Source organism: Chanos chanos, chromosome 4 (genome assembly GCF_902362185.1).
Source record: "Chanos chanos chromosome 4, fChaCha1.1, whole genome shotgun sequence".
NCBI classification, from domain to species: domain Eukaryota; kingdom Metazoa; phylum Chordata; class Actinopteri; order Gonorynchiformes; family Chanidae; genus Chanos; species Chanos chanos.
The window spans coordinates 8,325,509-8,347,150 of NC_044498.1; the positions used below are offsets into that span (position 1 = coordinate 8,325,509).

Genomic DNA, 21,642 nt, shown 5'->3' on the forward strand with positions numbered 1-21,642 from the left:
CCGATGGTCACCGTTGTATTGTACAGGGTTACGACGGACAAGTTTTTTTTCTTTTTCTTTTCTTTTTTTTTTTTTTTTTGATGGCAAGGATCATATACTTCTGAAAGTCACTTAGGGAGAACAATGTAATAATGAGATATTTTACACTGGCAACGTCCCCACGACCAGACAGAGAGAAATGTAACAATGTCCCTAAATGTGCCTTCAGAGTATGCTTACTGGAGTAAGTGTACTCTAAATCACAGTACTTTTTGAATACAGTTCAGTGACTCAGTACCTTGAGTTCTCGGATGAATTTCCTTTTGAAATTAAAGTTCCACATATGGTACTGTTCTCAGTTTTGGTTCTGTCATTTCATGTTGTTGCTGTTGAGATTTTATTTATTTTTTTATTTTATACATAATATTCCTTGTCCTTGTCTTTCGGTCTCTTGGTGCTCGTACCCTTGGCGCTGGGCTGTTTATCTTTCACTACCGCACCATTAGTTTGCGCTGAGTTGCTGATGTAATTTCGCGTTTCGTCCACCTGGTAAGAGCCCTCGTCCCTGTTCCTGTACTTGTACATGGCATAAAGGAGAATGAGGATACATAGGGCAGCAGCTGACACAATGCCCACCACCATGCCCGTTGTACTGCTGGACTCGCGGATAACTTCCGAGGCACCGGGGGGCACTCTTCGGATCCCTGGCATGGTGGGCAGGGCGCTGGGAACATTGCGTAGCATGGGTGAGGTGATGAGCGGACCTCCTCGCTTGGTGCCGTCCGTGTCATAGGAGGTGGGCAGCGGCAGCAGCACTATGTCCGGCTGAGGTTTGACCTCGCGGTTGTTCATTTTTCCGGCGGGGAGTTTGGGGGGTGTCTCCGACGTGACGGAGGCTGCCACCGAACTCTTGAGGTCAGGCAGAGGGGGGTAGGCTGTAGTCCTGCCACCACCCACCTCAGAAGCCTTGCTAGGCCTAAAATCCTTGACTTCCCACTTAGGTGCGTGGGCTTTGTAGCCACCTTCGTAGGTCGACGTGGTCAAGATCTTATCTGTTACCAGGGAGAAGGTGGTGTAAAAATCCTCATCGTCAGTCGGGGGGAGGCTAGAGTCGAAGGCCTCCCCTGAACCAAACCCCGATATCACCAAGCCATCACCATCATCATCACCATCATCATCATCACAATCATCGCTGCCTCGGTCCGACAAGCAAGGTACCCCCGTCTCAGTGGCAATGGACAGGGACTCTTTGGTGGTTTCAATAATGGTGAGGACAGGGTGCAGGGTTGGGGGGAGGGGAATGAAAGGAGCTCGAGAGGAAACAGGAGGGATGTCTATGGGATCCTCGACTAGAACAGGGATGACTAACTCCCCTCCTAAAACACAAAATGAACAACAACAAAAAAAAAAGAGATATCAGAGGGACCCCGAAGAAGAGACCGCTGCAACACAATTTACGACAGAAGAACAAGTAAAGCAAAGCAAACACAAAATGAAATAATTCATAAATAAATGACCAGAGAGAGAGAGAGAAAAAACAAAACAAAACAAAAAAACCCACTATACTACAACAATGCCCAAACATAGCAAGACCAAAAAAAAAGATATGAAAGAAAAAACGAGAAGAGGTAAATTGCATCAAAAGGCTTCAAGGGAGATGCAAGGTCTTGAGCCATGGTTTTATTTAAAAGCACCTCACTTGAACTGGAATCAAAATATCTACATCTCTTTACTGTAACACATCTGAAACTGCAAATTTTCTGGTGCCCAGAGAACTTTAAATAGAAGTATAGTAACGTAGTGAAGCTTAGGCTTGGCAAAGTTTGAGTGCAAGTTTGAGGAGCTCCATTTAGGGGTACTCTTACACACCGAAGTCACTTCACAGTTTGTTTGTTTGTTTTTTTGTAGAGCGCATGCTAAAACTGGGACACTTTCCTTGATATTTAAAGGCACTATCTGTTACTGAGTGGCTTATGCATGTAATTCTTTTATGTTTTGGAAACAGGTGTAACAAAAGACAAATGGAGTTGCTCCTTCAGATAATGGTGCCTCTTTTTTTTTCTCCCCCCTGCTTTCTAAGGGCATTACAAGCACTATTCTCATGAAATGAGAACGATCTAGATATGGCTTATGCTGTGCCTTGTAAAGGCTCTTCACTTTAGACTATATGATTGCCTTTTGACTGTTGTTGGCTAATGTATTCACCACCATGGCACAAAGTCACAGGACAGTTCAACAACACCTGAAGGTTTTGAATTTTTGGGGATTTTCCAAGCACTTGATTGGACAGAGATGCCAGTGCTATAAAGTCTTCAGCACATGATGAAGAACATGGCTCATGAGATTATACCAATTTTGGATGCATACGTTTTCAACCTGTAAGTACAGGTTTCAGTAAACGTGCGTCGGTTCTTAGCATAGAATATTGTCCAAATTTCCTGACTCATTTACTGAGTTGCTAAAACCTTTTTTTTTTTCATCTAATGGTCAGATTTCTGCACAAACATTCAGATGTTGGTTGAAACTGCTAATACCTCAGCCAAGGTGGCTTGCAGATACACTGCATTGACTTACACACACAGGGCACTATAAGGCAAGGCAAACCTTTACTAGAAGACCGAAAAGAATTAAAAAAAAAAAAAAAGAAAAAAAAAGAAAAAGGAAAGCAAAAAAGCATGAGAAAGCAATGCAAACAGTCAACTGTTAAACTGTTAGAACAAACACTTGAAACATTCGCAAACCAAGGCACAGATATACTGGTTGAAAAAAGGGATTAGTATATACATATAAAAAGAGGAAAAAAATAAATAAAGGTCAGCTAGGAAAATTATGAGAGCTTAGTAGAAATAGTTACCAAAGGTAGGAAGCATACCAGTGTATTTTGTGACTTACATCAACAAATTGCCCGCATGATTTTGGCAGGAAGAAAAAAAATTTACAAAAGAAAGTTGTGTAAGAATGATTTTTTTTTTTTTGGACAAGTGTGGTTAGTCTGTTAATGATTTAGTTAAGCAATCAATCAATTCATCTTTTCATTTTTAGATTAATTTTTCTCTTTTTTTTTTAAGACAAAATGATACAGGGAAGCAACAACACATACATCCACACACCATGACATAAAAAAGAAAACTTCACCATTCTGTTCATTTTCTTTCTTTCTTTCTTACTTACTTTCTTTCTTTCTTTCTTTCTTTCTTTCTTTCTTTCTTTCGTTCTTTAAAGAACTCATTTTTTTTTTTTTTTTGCTTTTGTTCTTTTACAAAAACGAATCTGTACATCGATAAATACTTTTTTTTTTCTGTGAATTGATAATCTCCTCTTAGCTTTGAATATCTACAATGTGATGAAGATTTGTGTCCTTTTTTTTTTAAAACTCTGCATCATTTACTCATGTCATTTTTTTTTTTTTTTACATTTTTTAAAATATCTTTTTTTTTTGTAAGCAGTCTCAAATGAACGAGTGACTTTTTACCGACTCTAACAATCGCTAAGGGAGGAAAAGGGGCGAGAGAGAGAGAGAGAGAGAGGCGGGAAGGGACCTATGAACAGACTAAGGAGGAAATGACACAGATGGAAGTGAACGTGTACATCAGTTGCCATGTCCATGTAAAGGCGGTACGAAGCGGTCGGGCGGCATTAGAGCTTTTGGCTGTAAGGAAGGGATGGGGATATACAAACAATGAGCATATACATGCCCATCTACAAGATAAAAATAGCACTCTCAAGACTGACAAGTTGTACAGACCCTAAGCTGCAACTTCTTTGGCCATGCAGTTTTAAGAGATCATTTGTAACGTCAATTGACTTTCCAAATAGCTGGAGGGGAAAATAAATAAATAAATAAATAAATAAATAAATAGATAAGTCAGTGTAAATACAATTTTGGAACTTTTTTTTTTTTCCAGATAGTGGTGAGGAACTACCCTGGATTGGTTCACACATTTTTTATTTATTTATTTTTTTTCCCTTGATGAAACGACAAATGCATTCTCGTAGCCAATTAAAGTGGCGATTTAAGAACAGAGAGTAGTCGTTTATGAAGATTCATCAAGAAAAAAAAAAAAAATCACCACAGCAAAACTGATTTTACATATTAAGGAAATAAATGAAAATACTATTAAAAAAAAAAAAAAGAATAATAACACATATATACACACAAACACATGTTGATGTTTATATATGTGTGTGCACACAGAGAAGCTACTCAATTCATCATCTTAAATGAATAAATAAATAAATAAATAAATTAGTAAACACCACAAAAACAATTTGATTCTCACACACTATCAGGGATAAGATTAACAACCAGAAGGCACACACTGAGGCAAACAGAGAAATAGGAGGGACATCACTTTGTAAGTTATTGTCACCACCTTCATTAACTAATAAGAAAGTTATTAGTTCTCACTTGTTAGTAGGTAGAAAAACATTACAGGCGTGCAGTCTGATTGTACTTTAGGATTGACTTTTTTTTTTTTTTTGGTTGTCACTGCAAGGTTAAATCATGCTTAAAGTAAGTTGCATTTAGGGAAAGTAGAGGAACACTGCAAGCTGGGCTCAGAACAGCAGGGTAAATAAGTCAGAGAGGAAAAGTTTGCCAAGGGCTGTAGGATATACAAAAATACATATTGTCAGACATAAAACTAAATTGAACAAATTCACAATTTGAGTTCTGTACACTTTGAAATGAGGGAGAATATCATTTTCTAGCCTGAATATTTTTGAATCATTTGAATTGTCAATTTGAAATTTAAACAACAACGTGATTCATACATCGTTATGTAACCGACAGCCTTCGCTACACAGATCAACACAGTAAACCCTGGAGGAATTCCACAAGAGGGCTCATGAGTTTTACTAAACAGAAGTAAGTGATAAAGAATGTTATGCCAAATGATGTCAATGATCCTTAACCTTAGTATGTGTTCCTAATGTAAGGGCAATTGACTTACGTGCCGTGATTCAGACTACATAGTCAAGTATTCACTGTTGGTGCTTTAAGCTGGAGTTACCCAAGCACTTGTTGGATTATCAGTGAAGTCTGAACTTTGCAGTCCTGCTGCTTGTTGTAGCTGTTGTTGGTTGAACACTCCTTCTCTGGAGCTGTCTTCCAAAGGACTTGGGTCGTTGTTGACACTTTAATCTTCCTATATTTCTTGCTTAAGCACCACAAAATAGCACACTGTTTAATTTTTCACATGTAGACTATACTCACATGTGAGTAAGTTAAGGAGGTGGTGTGTTTGTTCAGAAGGCAGACATCGAGATGGAGAACCCTGAGCTGAACTCTATTGTACAAGCTCTTCCTAAATGGAGCCCTGAAGGAATGTCTCAGCGCTGCTTTTCAACTCAGTCTCATTATGCTCTTGTCTAAAATACCTTTTTAACAAACTTCAGACTTCTTAGCACTTCTTAAAGTCCTTAAAAATTGACCGTCACACCAAATTAAACACATATTACTTAAAGTATGCGCCAAAGTGATTATAAATAAATTAGCGTTGGCAGCTGGCATTCACTCTTGCCACGGATACAAATGGACTTAACCTGACGCTAGCAGTTTTTTTTTTGTGCGTATACACGCGCGCGCACACACACACACGCACACACCTCCAAGCTCTGTGACTAATCCTGCGTGTCCGTCCTGCTTTTGCTGAGACTTCCAAACGGTGATGAAAGCTGCCGGTGTGCAAGGGGTTTTAGCCGTCTGATCCCATGAAAGGGAGTGTGGCTGAGTTGCAGGAGTTCCAGAATCCCTCCCCAGTTCATAGAGCATGTGATTAGAAAATCCTTTTTTTTTTGTGTGTGTGCCTCCACACATTGTGCATGGAAGCCTACCACAGCAGAACTGTTCATGTCATTGCACCATCAGGTTCAAACCAACCCTCCCCCGAACAAATACAAAACACCAACACCGTCGCAAACATACACAGCACCAGCGTAGCGCTTGTGCTAGGGTCTGCAAATTTTCTCAAGAGTCATTGCGACGGTGGAAGTGTGATGTGCTGCGTATGGAAAGCGCTGAACAACTAAAACCACTTGTGTGAGTTGGCCGAAATATGTGTCCAGCACTTGGATAAGTGTCAACAACCTCTTACCGGAAAGCGAGGCTTGACTGATGGCACCTGCGTGGTGGTTGGGCCAAACCAAGCCAGTCCAAGCCTGGCAAGACGTAAGGTTATTTATTTATCTCCTTATTTATTTACTACTGTTCCTTTTTCTTCCAACAGGTCACGGATCGCTCTTAATCCTTCACTGCGTTTCGCTCTGTGCCCTGGGGTGTTAAATTAGCATCCTCGGCCTGTCGCCACGATGGCGAATGTGACCATTTGCCGGTCGATTTGTCAAATGGCCATTAGGCTCACCTCCTTGCACGCTTGACGCGTGTCAGCTAAATAACCTTTCACCGTTCCATGCGTGGCACTCTGAAGTGACAAGCCATGTCTGACAGTGTTTGACCATAGTTCGACTCAGTAATCCATCCATCCCTCTCATTCTTCTAATCTCTGTCCACTGGTCCACAGGTCTGTAGCTGCAGGCTCTACTAATATTCTCTCTGTAATAGAGCCTAACTTTTTGGGGAGGCACTGACCAATGCAATAGCTTCAGTGTAAAATGTGACATGCTGGTCTACACTGATCGATTTCTATATTTGGATTACTCAGAAGTCAATGCCCATTTATTTTGAAGTCCCAATTTACTGGCTCTCTTGTGTAATTCCCTCCAGATTAAGGGTAAGTCCAACAGTTTTACAATACACATATTACTATCACGAGACACAACATTGCAAGACAAAGACAGACAGACAGACAGTAAGACAAGACACTTAAAGCACATAAGACATGACGGAGGCTAATGAAGGCAATAGCGCGGATGATCTACAGTTACGGCAGGCCCAAACAAACCACAACAACAGCAGACAGGTGTTAGCCTCACAGTAGAGGTATGGGTGGAGAAGCACACAAAATGGTGAGAGACGGATCCATGCAATAGCAGATGGAAGTTCTACCAGAGGTTCAGTTAGCCTAGCTACAGTCTAGCATAGCATGCCACAGACGCTTTTTACTTTTTTTTTTTTTTTTTGGTATTTCAGTCCACAGCAACAAATAGAATAGAAAAACAGATATACTTTGTGGCAATAAAATTCTTTTTATGCCATCTGCATTCAAACAGACATGTATATGCAGAGAGGCTGAGAGAAAAAAAGATGGCGTTGGGTTGGGTTGGGTTGGGTTGGGTGGGTGGATGGGTAAGGGGATATCATTCTTACATACACAACTTTCTTGAGACAGAATGGGGTTGCCCGCAGAAGGCCCAAAAAAAGAAAGGATGATGGCAAGAAAAAGATTTTGTTGCCTTTTATTTCCTGTTGCATAGAATATGGGAATGTTTCACTTCAGCCTTATGGCACAAAAAAAAAAAAAAAAACAACAAACATGAAGGAGGAGAACTGTTTTTTTTTTTTTGGTTTTTTTTTTCCCAACCACCAAAATTTCATGCGGCACAAGATGAGGCAAAACGAGAGGATCAGCTTTGTCCTGGATAACGGACGGATGAGGACGACAAACTAAAAAGGAACTAAGTTTAAAAAAAGAAAAAGAAAAAGAAGAAGAAGAAGAGGAAAAGCAAACAAATTCCAAACCATAGCAAACAGAACGTGGAATTGAAGGAGGACGTAAAGGAAAGATGTTCGTATGGTGCTTTACATGAAAGAAGTCCGACGAAACGAAAAAAAGGAAACGTCATGCAACTGTCCACAGACTCTGAAGCGGGGGGGGGGGGGGGGGGGGGGGGGGGGGGTTCAGGATGATGTGAATTTCTGTGTCAACATGACTGTATGACTGTGGTGATCCTGCTGCTATAGGTTTCTTTCTTTAATGTGAAATGAAGAAGGGGACGGGGGGGGGGGGGGGGCAGGGCAATAAATACACTTTAAACCCTGTAACAGCGTTCACTTTGCATTGCGTTTCCCGTTTGAGAGCGCTTGGGGCTGACATTTGGTGGATTTGACGTGAGAGGAAAAAAAGTTAATTTTAGACAATTAGTGGAGGAATTATCAGTATTCAAGATGTGTACTTTTACTAGGACTTAACCTCAGTAAGGTCAATAAGGTATACAGACCCAAGGGAACACCATTTAGAGGTAACCAAAAATAAATATTTCAGAAGATTACTTCTTTGATTAATAACAATGCAATATTCTGGAATATATTAGGAAGCAAATAAACAAATCAAATGGACAGGATATTATCATTTCTACATAGAAGATGACAAAAAAAATGGCAGTACATTGTTTTAATAGGTGTAATTGGTATCAGCTTGCGTGGGCCTTTGAGCAGCCAACATATGTTTCGTAATAAGCCGGGAGTATTTTGACAGATTAGAGCGGCATTAATTAGTGTTATGATGGCATTTTGAAGTACAGCCCAGCAATTAAATTCTTTTTTTTTTTTTTTTTTTTTTTTTTTTTTTTTTGCAAGGGCATTCTATGCAAAGGCAGAGTGCAAGGTCCCTCACAGACTGAGCGGGTTGTTCATCTCATTGTAATAAGCCTAAAGACACAACGTGGTCAGGCCATGTCCGATTTCCAGGGTTGTGACACAACTTGCAGCTAAGTGTCGGAAATAGAAACAAATCAAGCCCCAAGTTCTCTCAAAACGCTAAGCGTGTTTAACTTCCTCCCCACTATTGACTAGCATGTGTGCCATATCATACCCTTTTGAAACCCAAGAAGCTAGAGTGTCCCTTTAACCTTGGGGGGAAAAAGAAGAAGAAGAAGAAGAAAAAAAAAAAAAAAGGCTATGCGTGGGAGAGACGATGAGCACAGAAATTCGAGGATATCTGTTCTCTATTAGAATGTTTTCAGGTAAGGCAAGCCTTCAACGCGAGGAAACAAAGGAACAAACAAGAGAAGAGGAAAATCTGGTTCCGTTGCAGTTAGTTCTGCTACATATCACATTTTCTATGCTGAAAGCAAATTTTTATTTTTTTTTTTTTGTCTTTGAAAGTATCTCAAAATGTATCCTCTTTCCAAAAAGACACACGCACGCACACACACTGCAAGAAGTACCGCAATCATGTAGGAGACGGATACATTTTGAAGCATCAGTAGAGTATAACATGGTGCTTGATACTAATTTTGTACTTTTCATTTAAAGTTTTAAAGCTCTCCTTTGATTGCTGAGAGGACAAAATTAGTATAAATGCATAACCATGTTAGCGACTTAAGCCCCATAGTCAAGTGTAACTGAGAAATAAATGTGTAATTACTTTGACAAACGACAGGCCTTTAACTGATTAAGTTAATTGATTTTTTTTTTTGTTTATTTTGCGTTCTGAAAGCTTTGAATTAACTGAGAGAATACACTTGAATTTATGTCTGAACACCAAAAAGAGTCTAAATTTAACCTTAGATTAAGATTAGGACTGATAGGGTGTTTAAAGCTCTTAATCCCGATATAGGATAGTTTTAGAAACTCCTTTGTGAAGAGTCGTTATACTGTTACACTGTGGTCGCATGGGACATGATGCTTTGAGGAGAACACCCCTCAAGTTGCAAATATAAAAACAAAAAAAGGGAGAAAAAGAAAAATAGACCATATCTGAGCAAGCACGTTTTGACACACTTATCCCACCTGTGTGTCCAGAATCACACTCCTCCAGGTCCTCATCGTCACTGGAACATTCTGCTGAAGATACAATATCATCTGTCGTCTGGCGGTTTCAGTCGAAGGCCATGCAAATGAGAAATGAAAAAGAAACAAAAAAGCGTTAAGTCTCACATCAACATTACATTTGCAGAACCACTAGGGACCTGGCTTGCTTAAGATGTCAACATCTCAACAAAACCAATCACATGGTATGTGGTTGGTCAGCATATTTTGCTGCACACCAATCACTGGATGTTATTTGTGCCAAATAATTTCAATAGATGCAAACAGACTCTGACCTCTGCTCAACATTACGTTTAAGACAAGAGGTTTTCATACGATCCTTTTCCTTCTTTCTTCTACAAGGGCGATGTGTTTCAAAGCTAATCATTTCACTCCGCTCAATTCATTTCCGTTTATTAACAGTAAAGGTCTCTCTCTCTTTCCCTCTCTCTCTCTCTCTTTCATTGCCCAGTCTTCTCGCCGGCCGTCACGATTTGTCACCGTCCGATCGAAATGCTCCGAACTATGCCACAAGACGTTTGGCTGCTGGTTTATCAGCATTCTCCAGTATCTAGCATTTCTGATTTATGCTTCCTCTCAGGCTTTCTCTCTCTGAACAGCCTGGGCTGGCAGAAGGGTTGTATTTCACCTTGCATGTGTAGTCTGCGTTTATTAGAGTGGATCGGCGGCACAATAAAATAAGCGCTGTCACAAAGCAGTGTTATGAAACCCTATCACTGATTGAGTTTGCAGGCCTGGGTGAGAGTGCTAGGTTCTAACTGTTATTGAGTTTGACAGACTAATGAAACAGAGCTGGGCGGAAGCCCGGAAGCGAGCCAGCGCATTGGCCCGTTCTGACACACACACAAAAAAAAACAGCTCAGGAGTCCATTTGTCCAAATGTATATTCAGAAAATGTTTGGAAAAGGAAGTGGAGAATGACAATGGGTTTTTTTTTCTCTCAAGCTAGAAATGCTCAATAGTTGTGCTCAGGGAGAGTATTTATATTCAGCCTCAGAAAAAGAATGACAGGCATCGAGTTGGAAATGGGAAGACTGAAATCCTCTTCACCACACCATAATCACTTGCTGTTTTTGGTATTGCAACCCTTCTCGGAGGCAGGTAGATATTAGGTGAAAAATCTGGAGATACATGGGTATGGGAGTAAGGTTAGCGAGTGCTTAAAATTCAAATCATTTTCAGGAACGGACATTCATACATTTTTAGATCAACCACCTTCAGAGGCACTTTCATGCCGTGATACATGTCGACAATGAACCCATTGACAAAAAAAAAAAAAAGACTGAAGAAATAATAAAATCTTATTCATATTTCATAATGTATGAAGCTTTAATTCTCAAAACTGAACTGAAATACTTACAAAAAAGCATTGTTAGCATTCAGTAATGCTAACAGTAACTGCAGGAGAGGAAAGAATTTTATACCCTTGGGGGGGGTTCCTACCTCCTCTTTGGGCTGTTATTCAAGCAAAGCCCTTAGCACTGTGTACCCTGCTGAGCACTAATCACTGCAGTGCCCTGACTGATGGGACTCCATGGAGCCAGTGGGAGGATTGCTGTCGTCTAGCAAACGGAGGCCAAGCTTTTCTTCTTTGTTTTCGGATTTTTTTTTTCTTCTTTTTTTTTTTTTGGTTAAACGAATGATTTGCAAAGCCGTATAGCTTCATCCCAGGTACAAATCAAATCTGTGATACATTCACGAGAAATAGTGTGCAGGTGCTTTTCTTCCATTACAAAATAATTCCCACCTGGACAACGCCAAAATGGCTTTCGGTTCGGAGAAAGCTTCAGACGTTATTCTCTTTGCCGCGTCCACAAACTCGAATGCCTCTCTGTCCAATGTCCTCTCTTACCCAAGAGAAAAAAGATCTAACCCTCGCAGTCCCGACTGGCAGGGGGAATGAATTCTCAATTAACTCCAGCGGTGAGTGAGGCTTATAAAGCCTTATTCTTTAAGTATATTTATGAACTGCAAATGAAGGAATCCTTTAGACATGTCCTCAGAAGACTTCATTGCCTGGCTCACTCGCTAGCAGTCTGATGAGAGACGCAACACTCTTTCTGACTCCAGTCTCCCTGCACCTGGTGTGTAACGCAGACAACCGACTGACACCATTTAAGCTCTGTGGTCACTGAATTATGACTGAATAGTGAAATTCGTTTTGAATAAATTAAGTGTTATAATTTTTTTTTGAGGAACATTTCTCTAAGTAGCTGACAAAATTGCTTCTGCAATCCTCTCATATTCATAGAGGATAACGCTGTTTGAGGTATACGCCAATACAGATAAACACAGAGAGGATGCCAAGTAAATGCAGCACACATAGCAGCACAAAACAAATAAACAGAAAAAAAAAAACAAAAGTCCTTGGTGGAAAAAATGTGGTGTCAGAGGACTGAAGAAAAATATACAACATATTTATGATGATGAATCTTTTTCCCTTTTTTCTTCGTGACATCAGACCTCAGTGACTGATTTTTTACAAAACCCGATTTCACAGCTGGCAAAATCCAATTGTGAGGCTAAATCTCCATAGTATGAAAAATAATATGTTTTGGCAACAAAGAAGGCTTTCTTTTTTTAGCATATCACTCTTTGTGTTGATTTCTCTCTCGTCGCATAAACGGAGATGGTTGGGGGTGGGGTTGGGGGACTCGGAGGGACCTGAGGCCTGCTTAGGGCTTTTCTGGCATGTTCTCACGAAGGACTCCTACCAGAAAGGTCATGTCATCCTCAACAGCCTTAAACTCTGTTAATGGAGAATTCCCCCGAGGAGAAAAGTGATCACTGAGCGCGTGTGCGGAAAATCTGCTTTCAGCTTCAGTCACCAAGTATTGATAGGTTCCCAGTGCTTTCATGTGGTCATATGACACACACATACACACACACACACACACACGCAAACATCTCTTCCTCTCCATATCTCACGTACGTCTTTCATATCCCAAAACTTTCGTTCACACTCATCTTTCCTTTTCTCACCCAACATACAAACGCCAAGAAACAACAGGTAGTCCACACAACAAATGCTGTAACTGTCAATACACATTTATGGAGCGTTTGTCTAATCAAAGATCTCTCTGAATAGTTAGGCTGAATGTTAACATATATATATATATATATACCAATGTCTGTCAGGAACTGATCTGGAGAATCTGTGTGTAGTCTGTAATGCTGTAATGCTTTTGTGGCGTCTCCTTTACTGCATCATACTAAAAACTCTTATGTTAAGAGCTGCTGTCGGTGTGTTACTTCATCATCTTGCCTTTTAATCCATATGGAAGTGGAAAATTCCCCACACTATCACTCTGCTATGTCAGAGAGGAAAAAGACTGTCTTATATTATTCCACATAAAACGTAACAGTAAGGGTCGGAGCTTTATGCAATGTTAACTCTGCAAGTCCAAATTTGCATCCGATACATTGAATTTAAATTCATTTCTCAGATTACATCATTCAAAATGGAAACTGATGACCACATAATACAGTGCACAGTGCTTCTGTACACTCCTACGACAGAGGCTGCAAGAGAAGACACGGTCTACCTGGAGTCTAAATAGGTTTTTTCCCCTTTTTTCCCCCCCGTGAAATCAGTTGAGCAGAGCTGTCAGTACAGAGTGGGTTTAATGGAGTGCTCCTAACCAGTGCTAATGATGGAGGCATCATAGAGAAGCCATTACTGAAAGCATTTGCTTTAATTAGAGCATCAACTGCAAATATCCACCACTAAACAGGCAATTAAACATAACCCACTAAAAACCGAGGATAATGAACTAAAACTGTGTTGCAGACAAATTTCAGTCTGAACTGGGTTAAATGAACAACAAACACAAACATGAGTCAGAGAGTGGGCTATCATGAGGTTACGCGTTACAAATTTACGCTCTATTTATTTCACGTGAACATCATTCCGAAAAAAAAGCCTGACACTAGTCAAATGTTTGATTCTCATCCTGTCAAGACGCGTTTGGACATCATCTCTCGTCCTTACCTTAGGCTGTTTTACATAATGCTTCAACGGATGACACGGCCGTTCGAAACAGCAATTTAGCGAATAACTGATTCCGAATCGTCCATAACCCTAAGAGTCACGTGACAGAGGGCTTGTCTGCACTTCCTTCATCCTCTGCATCCGCTTCACGTTTCAAAGAGGAAAACAGATAGAGTGTGGCTGGGACTTTTTATTTTTTTTTTTTCAATACTTTTTTATGCAATTATTTATAGCCTTCCTTTATTTAAGCTCTGTGACAGAGCGATATGACTCACTTTCGCTTGATAAAGTCTGATAGAATCCATTTCCAGAGAGAAATCCCCACGTCCCGCCAGAGTTTCATCACACTAAAGCCTGACGCCACGGGCGCAGCAATGATGAAAACGCTGTGCTACATTTGGACGTTGAACAATATGTTTCTTTCTCCCTACGGTGCCATGTGGGCTTTCCCCCGCAGCCTTCCAGCCAATGCTTGCTCCCAATCTGGTGGTTGTCATGGAGCGTAAGCAGAGGTGAGTGATGAATTTAAAGGCTTTAAAGTCTGCGGTGTTTTGAAATTGAAATGACATCCATGCACAATGGCTTCATCACAGGTGCTATTCAACTGCGCCGCTCAGACAACCGTCAGTCAGTGCAGCTTCAGAGGACATCAGATCCATGTTAGTCACACGTCATATTTATATAGTATACATCGGTCGCGAGCACTGCTTGAAACACTTTCATATTTACACGAAGTCATGAGTTAATCTTTATTATTCCGATCCATTCATATTAAATTATGCATCCCATATTCTATAAAAGTATAGAATATTGTTCTGTTGTGGGCAAGATGTTACGTCTACCCTCAATGGGCTTGAAACAGCAAGTTCAAAAATTACCCTCTCGCTCACCATAACAACAACAGCAATAACACTTTGGACTAGGATGCTCAGTACAGGGCTGTTTCTGTTTAAAGAAACATTTTTTTTTGTCCTACCTATTCTAAACATATACTACTGACGCAGAGACAAGGGCACTGAATATTCGAGACAATTTTCTAAGAATCCTGGCTCTTCTCTTTGAGAGGTTCTCAGTAACAAACATTACCTTTTCAGGATAGAAGTCTCATCTGTGCATATTCCCTTAAAAATACACCTGGCCCAGGTCGCCAATATAACACATGTCAATTTCTGCAAAAGAATCTGAATACATCTAGAAAAAAGGCAAAAAAAATAAATAAATAAAGCGAACCCACAGTCTCAACTCTCCCTGCAGGAGACAGTCATCTGTGCGTTCCGGAAGTTTCCGTTTCGATTGGGTCACTCCCGATCTGCGTTATCGTGTCTGATCTCAGCTTTGACAGAGGGACAAGGGGAAAGCTTGTATTACAGAGGGAGAATCGATGGTGTCGAGCCAGGCTACAGTCATCTGTCTGCCGCATTAGCTCTCACTCAAACTCATTTTCTGGGAAGCCAGCACGACGCTCAGGACTGATGTGTACTTTTGCTGACCCGGCTGCTTTTATCCTATTCGGGACCAATTTCACCAACTCCTGCAGACGGTCCATTTTTTTGTTTTTGTTTTTTTTGTTTTTGTGTTTTTGCGCCGAGGCATGCCAGGGAGTAAGAAAACACAAAAATGACTAAAAGAACCCCCCCCCCCCACCCCCCCAAAAAAATAGTTAATGAAAACAAGGTTAATGCTGTTTTCCATAATTACTGACACAATAACTTTTTTTGCATAAATTGCTCTAGGAAAAACCGTCCTTTTCCTAGAAAAGTTAAAAGTTAATTTTTTTGTTATTTGTGAATGATTTAATCTTTTTTTGCTCTTCATTTTCTTTTTCAATTGTAGCTCTTTCCACTCGAGGGGGGAACAAATATAAATATAAAACGACATCCCCCCAAAAAACAAAACAAAACAAAACAAAACGAGGACCAGTAAAAAGTTAGGACCAACAAAGCCCCTGTGATGCCCGTGTGGCTGATATCGGAAAGACTGTGCTCAAAAACAAAGTAAAGAAACTATATTCGAGACCTGACTAAGCATTACACAGCAGTGTGTTCTGGCCACGTCCAACAGACAAAGTACCCCCCCACCCCCCCCTCTTTTTTTTTTATTTTTCAATTACACCCTGTTCCAGCATTTTATCAAATAAACACAGAGGCACTGGGAGACGTGGGCTTTGGCTTTAAACATATTCACAGCGTGGTAAGATCAAGTATTGACATTCTCAGCGAGCGTACCCCGTGTTCTCCTGTAGTCAGCGTTATTTCCTGCTCACAAAATTACACAGCTGCAGAAGAAATACATTTCAATTCTTTACTATGACTTTGGCTCGGCTTGCTGTAACGTACTGGATTGCCAATATGAAAAACAAGAACAGCTAACGGATATGAACATACTGCCCATAGAGACTCACACTATATTAATCGTACTGCTAATGAAATATAAATGAATGTCATTACATATTAAATGTGATTGCCAAATAAAACACTGGACAAACGTACTCCTAACTGTGTGATTAACATATTTCATTATGCAAGGAGAATGATTTATAAATATGACTTATAAATAAATGAAAACCTATGACGGGCAAAACAACAACAACAAAAAAATTCAACAGAAAATATGTAATGCATGGCTCTAATTTTTATAAATAAATAATTCATAACAACAATTCATACACCATTGAATTAAGTAGGTTATTTTATCAAAATGTGCATAATAGTTCATTCACTCTTTATAAACTGTGCAATCACTGAGAAATAACCCCCTTAATTTAATATATGGGACATACATTTCTTTTTCAGTAGTTGTGTCGTCTGCATGTGGGTTGTTTATTTATTTATTTATTTATTTATTTGGCAGTGCTTTTGTACACAGCGGCATGGTTGCCGACTGGCAGCAAACCCTAATTGTCCTGGGCCATAGCAGGCGTTTTCAAACAGCCCCATTCATCTTCCTGTGCTAAAGGAAATGGTCTCTGGCCTTGATCTTTAATCACTCCCCTGCCGCAGTGTACAAGGTCATCAGGGAGCCACTGACAAACAGTCTCACACAACTAAACTCCTTCCATGCCCACCATCCCTCTCTCTTTCTCTTTTTTTTCTCTTTGTCTCTCTCCTCCCTTCGGTGCGCTTTGGCTAAAATTAGAGTGCCACATGCACCCAGCAGTGGGACGTTTCAATTACGGCCTCTGGAGGGGAGGAGAGAAGAGAGAAGCGTCGGGTTCCTCTCTGTGTGGGTCTACGCCGAGGCAGAGAGGCCGGCTTAGACTGGTACGATAAGGGAAGCAGCAGATGGGGATTGGGGGGGGGGGGGGGGGGGGAAAGAGATAGGGGGGGCGGAAGAGGTTAAAACGTGCGAGGGGATATGTCAGAGCCACTGCAGGGGCATCGGAGTTGCTCTGTATCCTGGGATCGTGGGGTCTTTTGCCGGGGCATTCTTTTGCTCCGGTCAAGAGTACAGTTAAGGGCAATCGATTCTGAGATCAAGCTGAAGCAAACTGCACAAAGCAAAAAAGCAAAACAAAAAACTAACCTCCCCCCCCCCCCCCCCCCCCCCCCTAGAATATCTGTCCTAAAGGTAAAGAAAGGATGAATGAACCCTCTGGTTATTTTGACTGAGAGTCAATAATCAATATCAATATGAAGGTTTCATGTTCAGAGCTGATTTGTATTTGCTTTGGGGGTTAACTATTATCAAATATCATATCTCATCAATTCAAATATTACTTGCTTCCAGTGCAAAAAAATGTAGGTAAACAAATGTTTTAGCTGCTGTTCCTATGGCGTCAATTCATAATATATCAGAACCTGTCTAAAACAGTGGGCGCTATTTGCTGACTGTCAGAAGCTGGTATCAAAAACAATCACTGGGCAACATTAGGTCTTGATGCCCTCTGCAATACGCCTGCAATGGCTACCACCGGGCAAACCTACCATTCCCTAAGAACTATTAATGCCACTTTTCACAAAATGATGTTTCTATCCCAAGCTGAACAACCGACTTGAAATGCCACCATACGGCAAACACTCATTACGTACCTGATGATTTTACATCCATCAGAGAGCGCAAGGTTATCTAGAGAACAAGGCTGAGAAATGTGAGCTGCCAATCCAGAAGCTGCATTTTTTTTTTTTTTTTTGCTCCCAAGAGATGATGTCTTTTAAAACCATCTTTATTGAACCCGACGTATGTAAGCAGCTATAGAACACCGAAAAAGTCTCACGGTAAAGCAAACACAACCAACTAGACTCTTTTTTTTTTTTTTTTCTCCTACAAACAAAACCCAGTCACCAACAGCAGAAGGAGTCAATTCACCTCTGACACGGCACACTGAAAAAGAAAGGCCAAAGCGTACACTGAGGCGGTGACACTCGCGTGTCTGTTTCTCGCAGGGACAGCCTTCATCAAAGACGATTTGAAAGCAGATAGTCTGGAGATTCAGAGTTCCCTGTGCAGTGTTGAGTAAACAACAGAAGATTGTGGATCCTTTGCTCTCCCCTGAGAAGCGGGCTCTCTGATCCAAAGCCGAAAGAGAGATACAGATATGTCTCCTCAGTATTTGGTCTTGGTTATTGGAAAATAATTTCATGCTTAGGACTGGAGTCAGCAAAGCCTCTGAATCACCAGCTTGTTTTCCATCCATAAAGGAATTACTTATTTGTTCACTCTGATGAAAACATTAGCTCAACAACAAAGAAAAAGTAGATAGATAGATAGATAGATAGATAGATAGATAGATAGATAGATAGATAGATAGATAGATAGATAGATAGAAGCGGCGACCTTTTTGGGACAGTGACGTTACAACATTTCTTTCTTACGTGACATACGACACAGGATGAAATAGAGCCTGTCTCACAGGACAGGCTGTAACACATTCATATTAAAGTTCCTATTTGGGCTTTAATGCCTTTCATTAAATTCCCAGAGTCTGGGGAATAGAGACAAATTGTGTTACTTCACTGTTGTTGCTTCTTCTGCTCATGCTCTATCTGATCTGCTGTGTGTGTGTATGTGTGTGCGTGTGTGTGTGTGTGTGTGTGTGTGTGTGTGTGTGAGAGAGAGAGAGAGCTTCATTATTTTGCGACTAAACGTAGCTTTCCTTGGGCTTCGTTTCTCTAACCTCCATTTTTCCTTTCTTCCACCTTGTTTTTAATGAGCCACATGCACTGGGAGACTCTGTCCCACTGCCTCCCTCCCTCTCCTGTAATTGGGACCACCAAGCGTCCCTGGACAGCAGCTTCAATCTCTGAACCGGCATTCCAGCAGAGCCGGGATTCAGCCACGGAGGAACTGGGAAAAATCAAATTAACGCGCGCAGCACAAACGAGAGACCTGCCGCTTTGAGCCTGACCTTTGCGCAATTACTGAGCACTTCTCTCTCGCATCCCTCTCTCTCTCTCTCTCTCTTTCTCTCTCTGACCATCTCTCTGTCTTTGTCTTTCTCACCCACTTTCTTTTCTTCCTCCCTTACTGGAAGTGACAAACCCCGCCATGTGTTCCAGTGGCTTCAGTGGTGTGGGCAGTATCATTTTTGACTGGGGACTAAATATCCAGTGAGAAGACTGTTGTTGTGGCGTGAGCTCCTCTTGAGAGAGATGAAGCTGAGGGTAAGGTGATTACACAGCCCTGACCCAAAAGGAAGACTCTGTGTCTTTCTGAAAATACAGTCTGGTGCAGAGACCACTGAGAGCAACCATTTGGACCTTGCATCTTCATCTGACTCCATCAACCCCAAAACATCTCACAGCTACGCAGTGGAAAATCACACTTCCATTTCAACAAATACATGCTCTTTATAGGATTTTGTCAAATCAGCACTCCATAACTTACTGGAGAAAAAAAAAAAAAAAAAGATTTTTTTTTTGATTGCTAATGTAACAAAGGTTGATCTTACCTGGGAAAACAAGAAGGCCCATAGGGTTCTCCACAAATTATGTTTGAACAAATTAACTCTCCCCCCATGATACACCTCAACAGCAGCAAAGCAAATCAAGTCATTTTCCCACGTGCTACGCTGTGTTAATTGCAGGGGAGACCAAACTCACTCTTCTGTGCTTTTCACCATGAGTGTGAGATCCCCTGTAAACTGTTTCACTGTGCATCATTTTCTTTTCACAATGTCACATAATGACTCCATTACCCAGGACTGTATTATGGTCTCTCAAGTAAAATCTTCCTTCTTTTCTTATCCTTGATGATCATATATATATATACACACACACACACACACATATATATATATATAAATACATTTGATATAATTTTATATATATATATTTCATATAATTTTTTTTCCAGAGTTGATGAAGCATTCATGTGTAATCTTCAGGATGCGAGGCTCGGGGCTGACTCGCACATCGTACAAATAAAATTAATTTAAAAAAAGCAAGCAAGCAAACAAACAAACAAACAAACAAACAGAACAACCCAACGTGTAAGAAATCATGGGAATTAGTCGTATGACTTAGAGGCAAACAATCCCAGACAGTGTTCAGTGCTAAATGAGTAACTATTCGAGACAGAGACGACCAGCGACTGTATAAACTGTTAAATGAGAGAATATTAAGGCCCTGAGAGGCTTGAACGGTGGAGCGTTGCAGTTCTTATTCTGCTCTGACTGTATGGGTGCTCTGGAAGGATTCACTCCTGAGATTAACACCTCGGCACTGAACACACTGCGTCAGCGTTTGCAGTCATGATGCTGCTGAGCATTACAAAATAACTAATGCTTTGCTACCCAAAAAAAAAAAGGAGACTAACACCTACACTACTAAATGTATACTTCTCCAGTTCTCTTCTGTTAAATCTTAGAGAGAGGCCATAGAAATCACTGAATAAAGTAAGCTCATCCCTAGCAATACCTGCTGAATTGGAGATTATAGCATTTGTAATCAAGACAAATTATCCATATACTGCATAGTCCACACTAATAAACACCAGACTACAGTCTCACTGACAGAAATGTCGTGTCGTGGGTCCTCCCAGAAACACAACCACTTGTATGTTTGTGTTTAAATCCATTGCAGGTTATGACAACAACCATACAGTGCCTCATGTTTCTGTTTTTAGTTCATTTCTTTATTTCTTTATTTTGTTAACTGACTCTCCAGGGTGGTCACCCTCACTAGAGATAAATGGCCATGTCAGAAGATGTTTCTGGGCCACCTCAGTGCTCCCTCACCCCCACTCTCACTCTGGCTCCCTGACCCCTTTCCTGCACTCAGATCAAGCTGAGAGCCAAGAGCATGTCCGGCTCTCCCACTGGGGCTATTATTAATTGGGTTTCTGCCAATCACTCTCTCTCTCTCTCTCTCTCTCTCTCTCTCTCTTTCGATGTTTCTTGCTCTCTGTCTATCTGTCTTTCTGTCTCTCTCTCTCTTTCTTTCGATGTTTTTCTCTCTGTCTGTCTCTCTCTCTCTTTCGATGTTCCTCTCTCCCTCTCTCTCTCTGTCTGTCTGTCTCTCTCTCTCTCTCCCTCTGCAGCACTAGCATGCCACAGACAGGGTATTATCTAACACCTCTTGTCCCCTTTCTACACCTTCAGGAGGGGAGGGATGGGGCCTGAGATTTGGGGAACATGTAGTCTCGCAGAAGAGCATGTCAGCTGGGCAGATGGAAATAGCACCCGAAACAACAGCAGCTAGGTGACTACCAAACAAACGACAATCAGTTACACAGACGCGCAGACACACACACACACACACACACACACGACCGTCTCCTCTGGGCGCTGGGAAATCTGCCAACCTGTACAGGTCCTCTCCTCACCTTGCTTGCCATGAATTTTGACAGCCAACAAGGGAGAGGTAAACCAAGCCTGGCAGAAATTACATTTGGTGGCACAGTGGTATGAATCAAAATACCCTGGGCCGTTGCTCCTTGTGCTGTGGAAAGCTTGACCTGAACTGTCTTATAGAAAACTATTAGAGCAGATCGACTGCTCAGGCAAAGCGCTATTTTCAGCATTGTCTTTGTTATAAACTTTCAAAAGATTTCATTTGAGGTTCTT

General features: G+C 41.0%; 1 protein-coding gene across 1 annotated transcript in view; it reads right to left on the reverse strand.

The window, feature by feature from the left end:
- Positions 1-393: 393 nt before the first annotated feature.
- The window catches only part of nrxn3b (neurexin 3b), a 200,096-nt gene continuing 178,847 nt past the window's right edge, over positions 394-21,642 (reverse strand). Inside the window, exons 19-20 of the mRNA XM_030770471.1 lie at positions 9,611-9,689; positions 394-1,355 (exon numbers count right to left, since the gene is read on the reverse strand). Coding sequence (XP_030626331.1) covers positions 394-1,355; positions 9,611-9,689 — 1,041 coding nt within the window. The remainder of the gene's footprint in view (positions 1,356-9,610; positions 9,690-21,642) is intronic.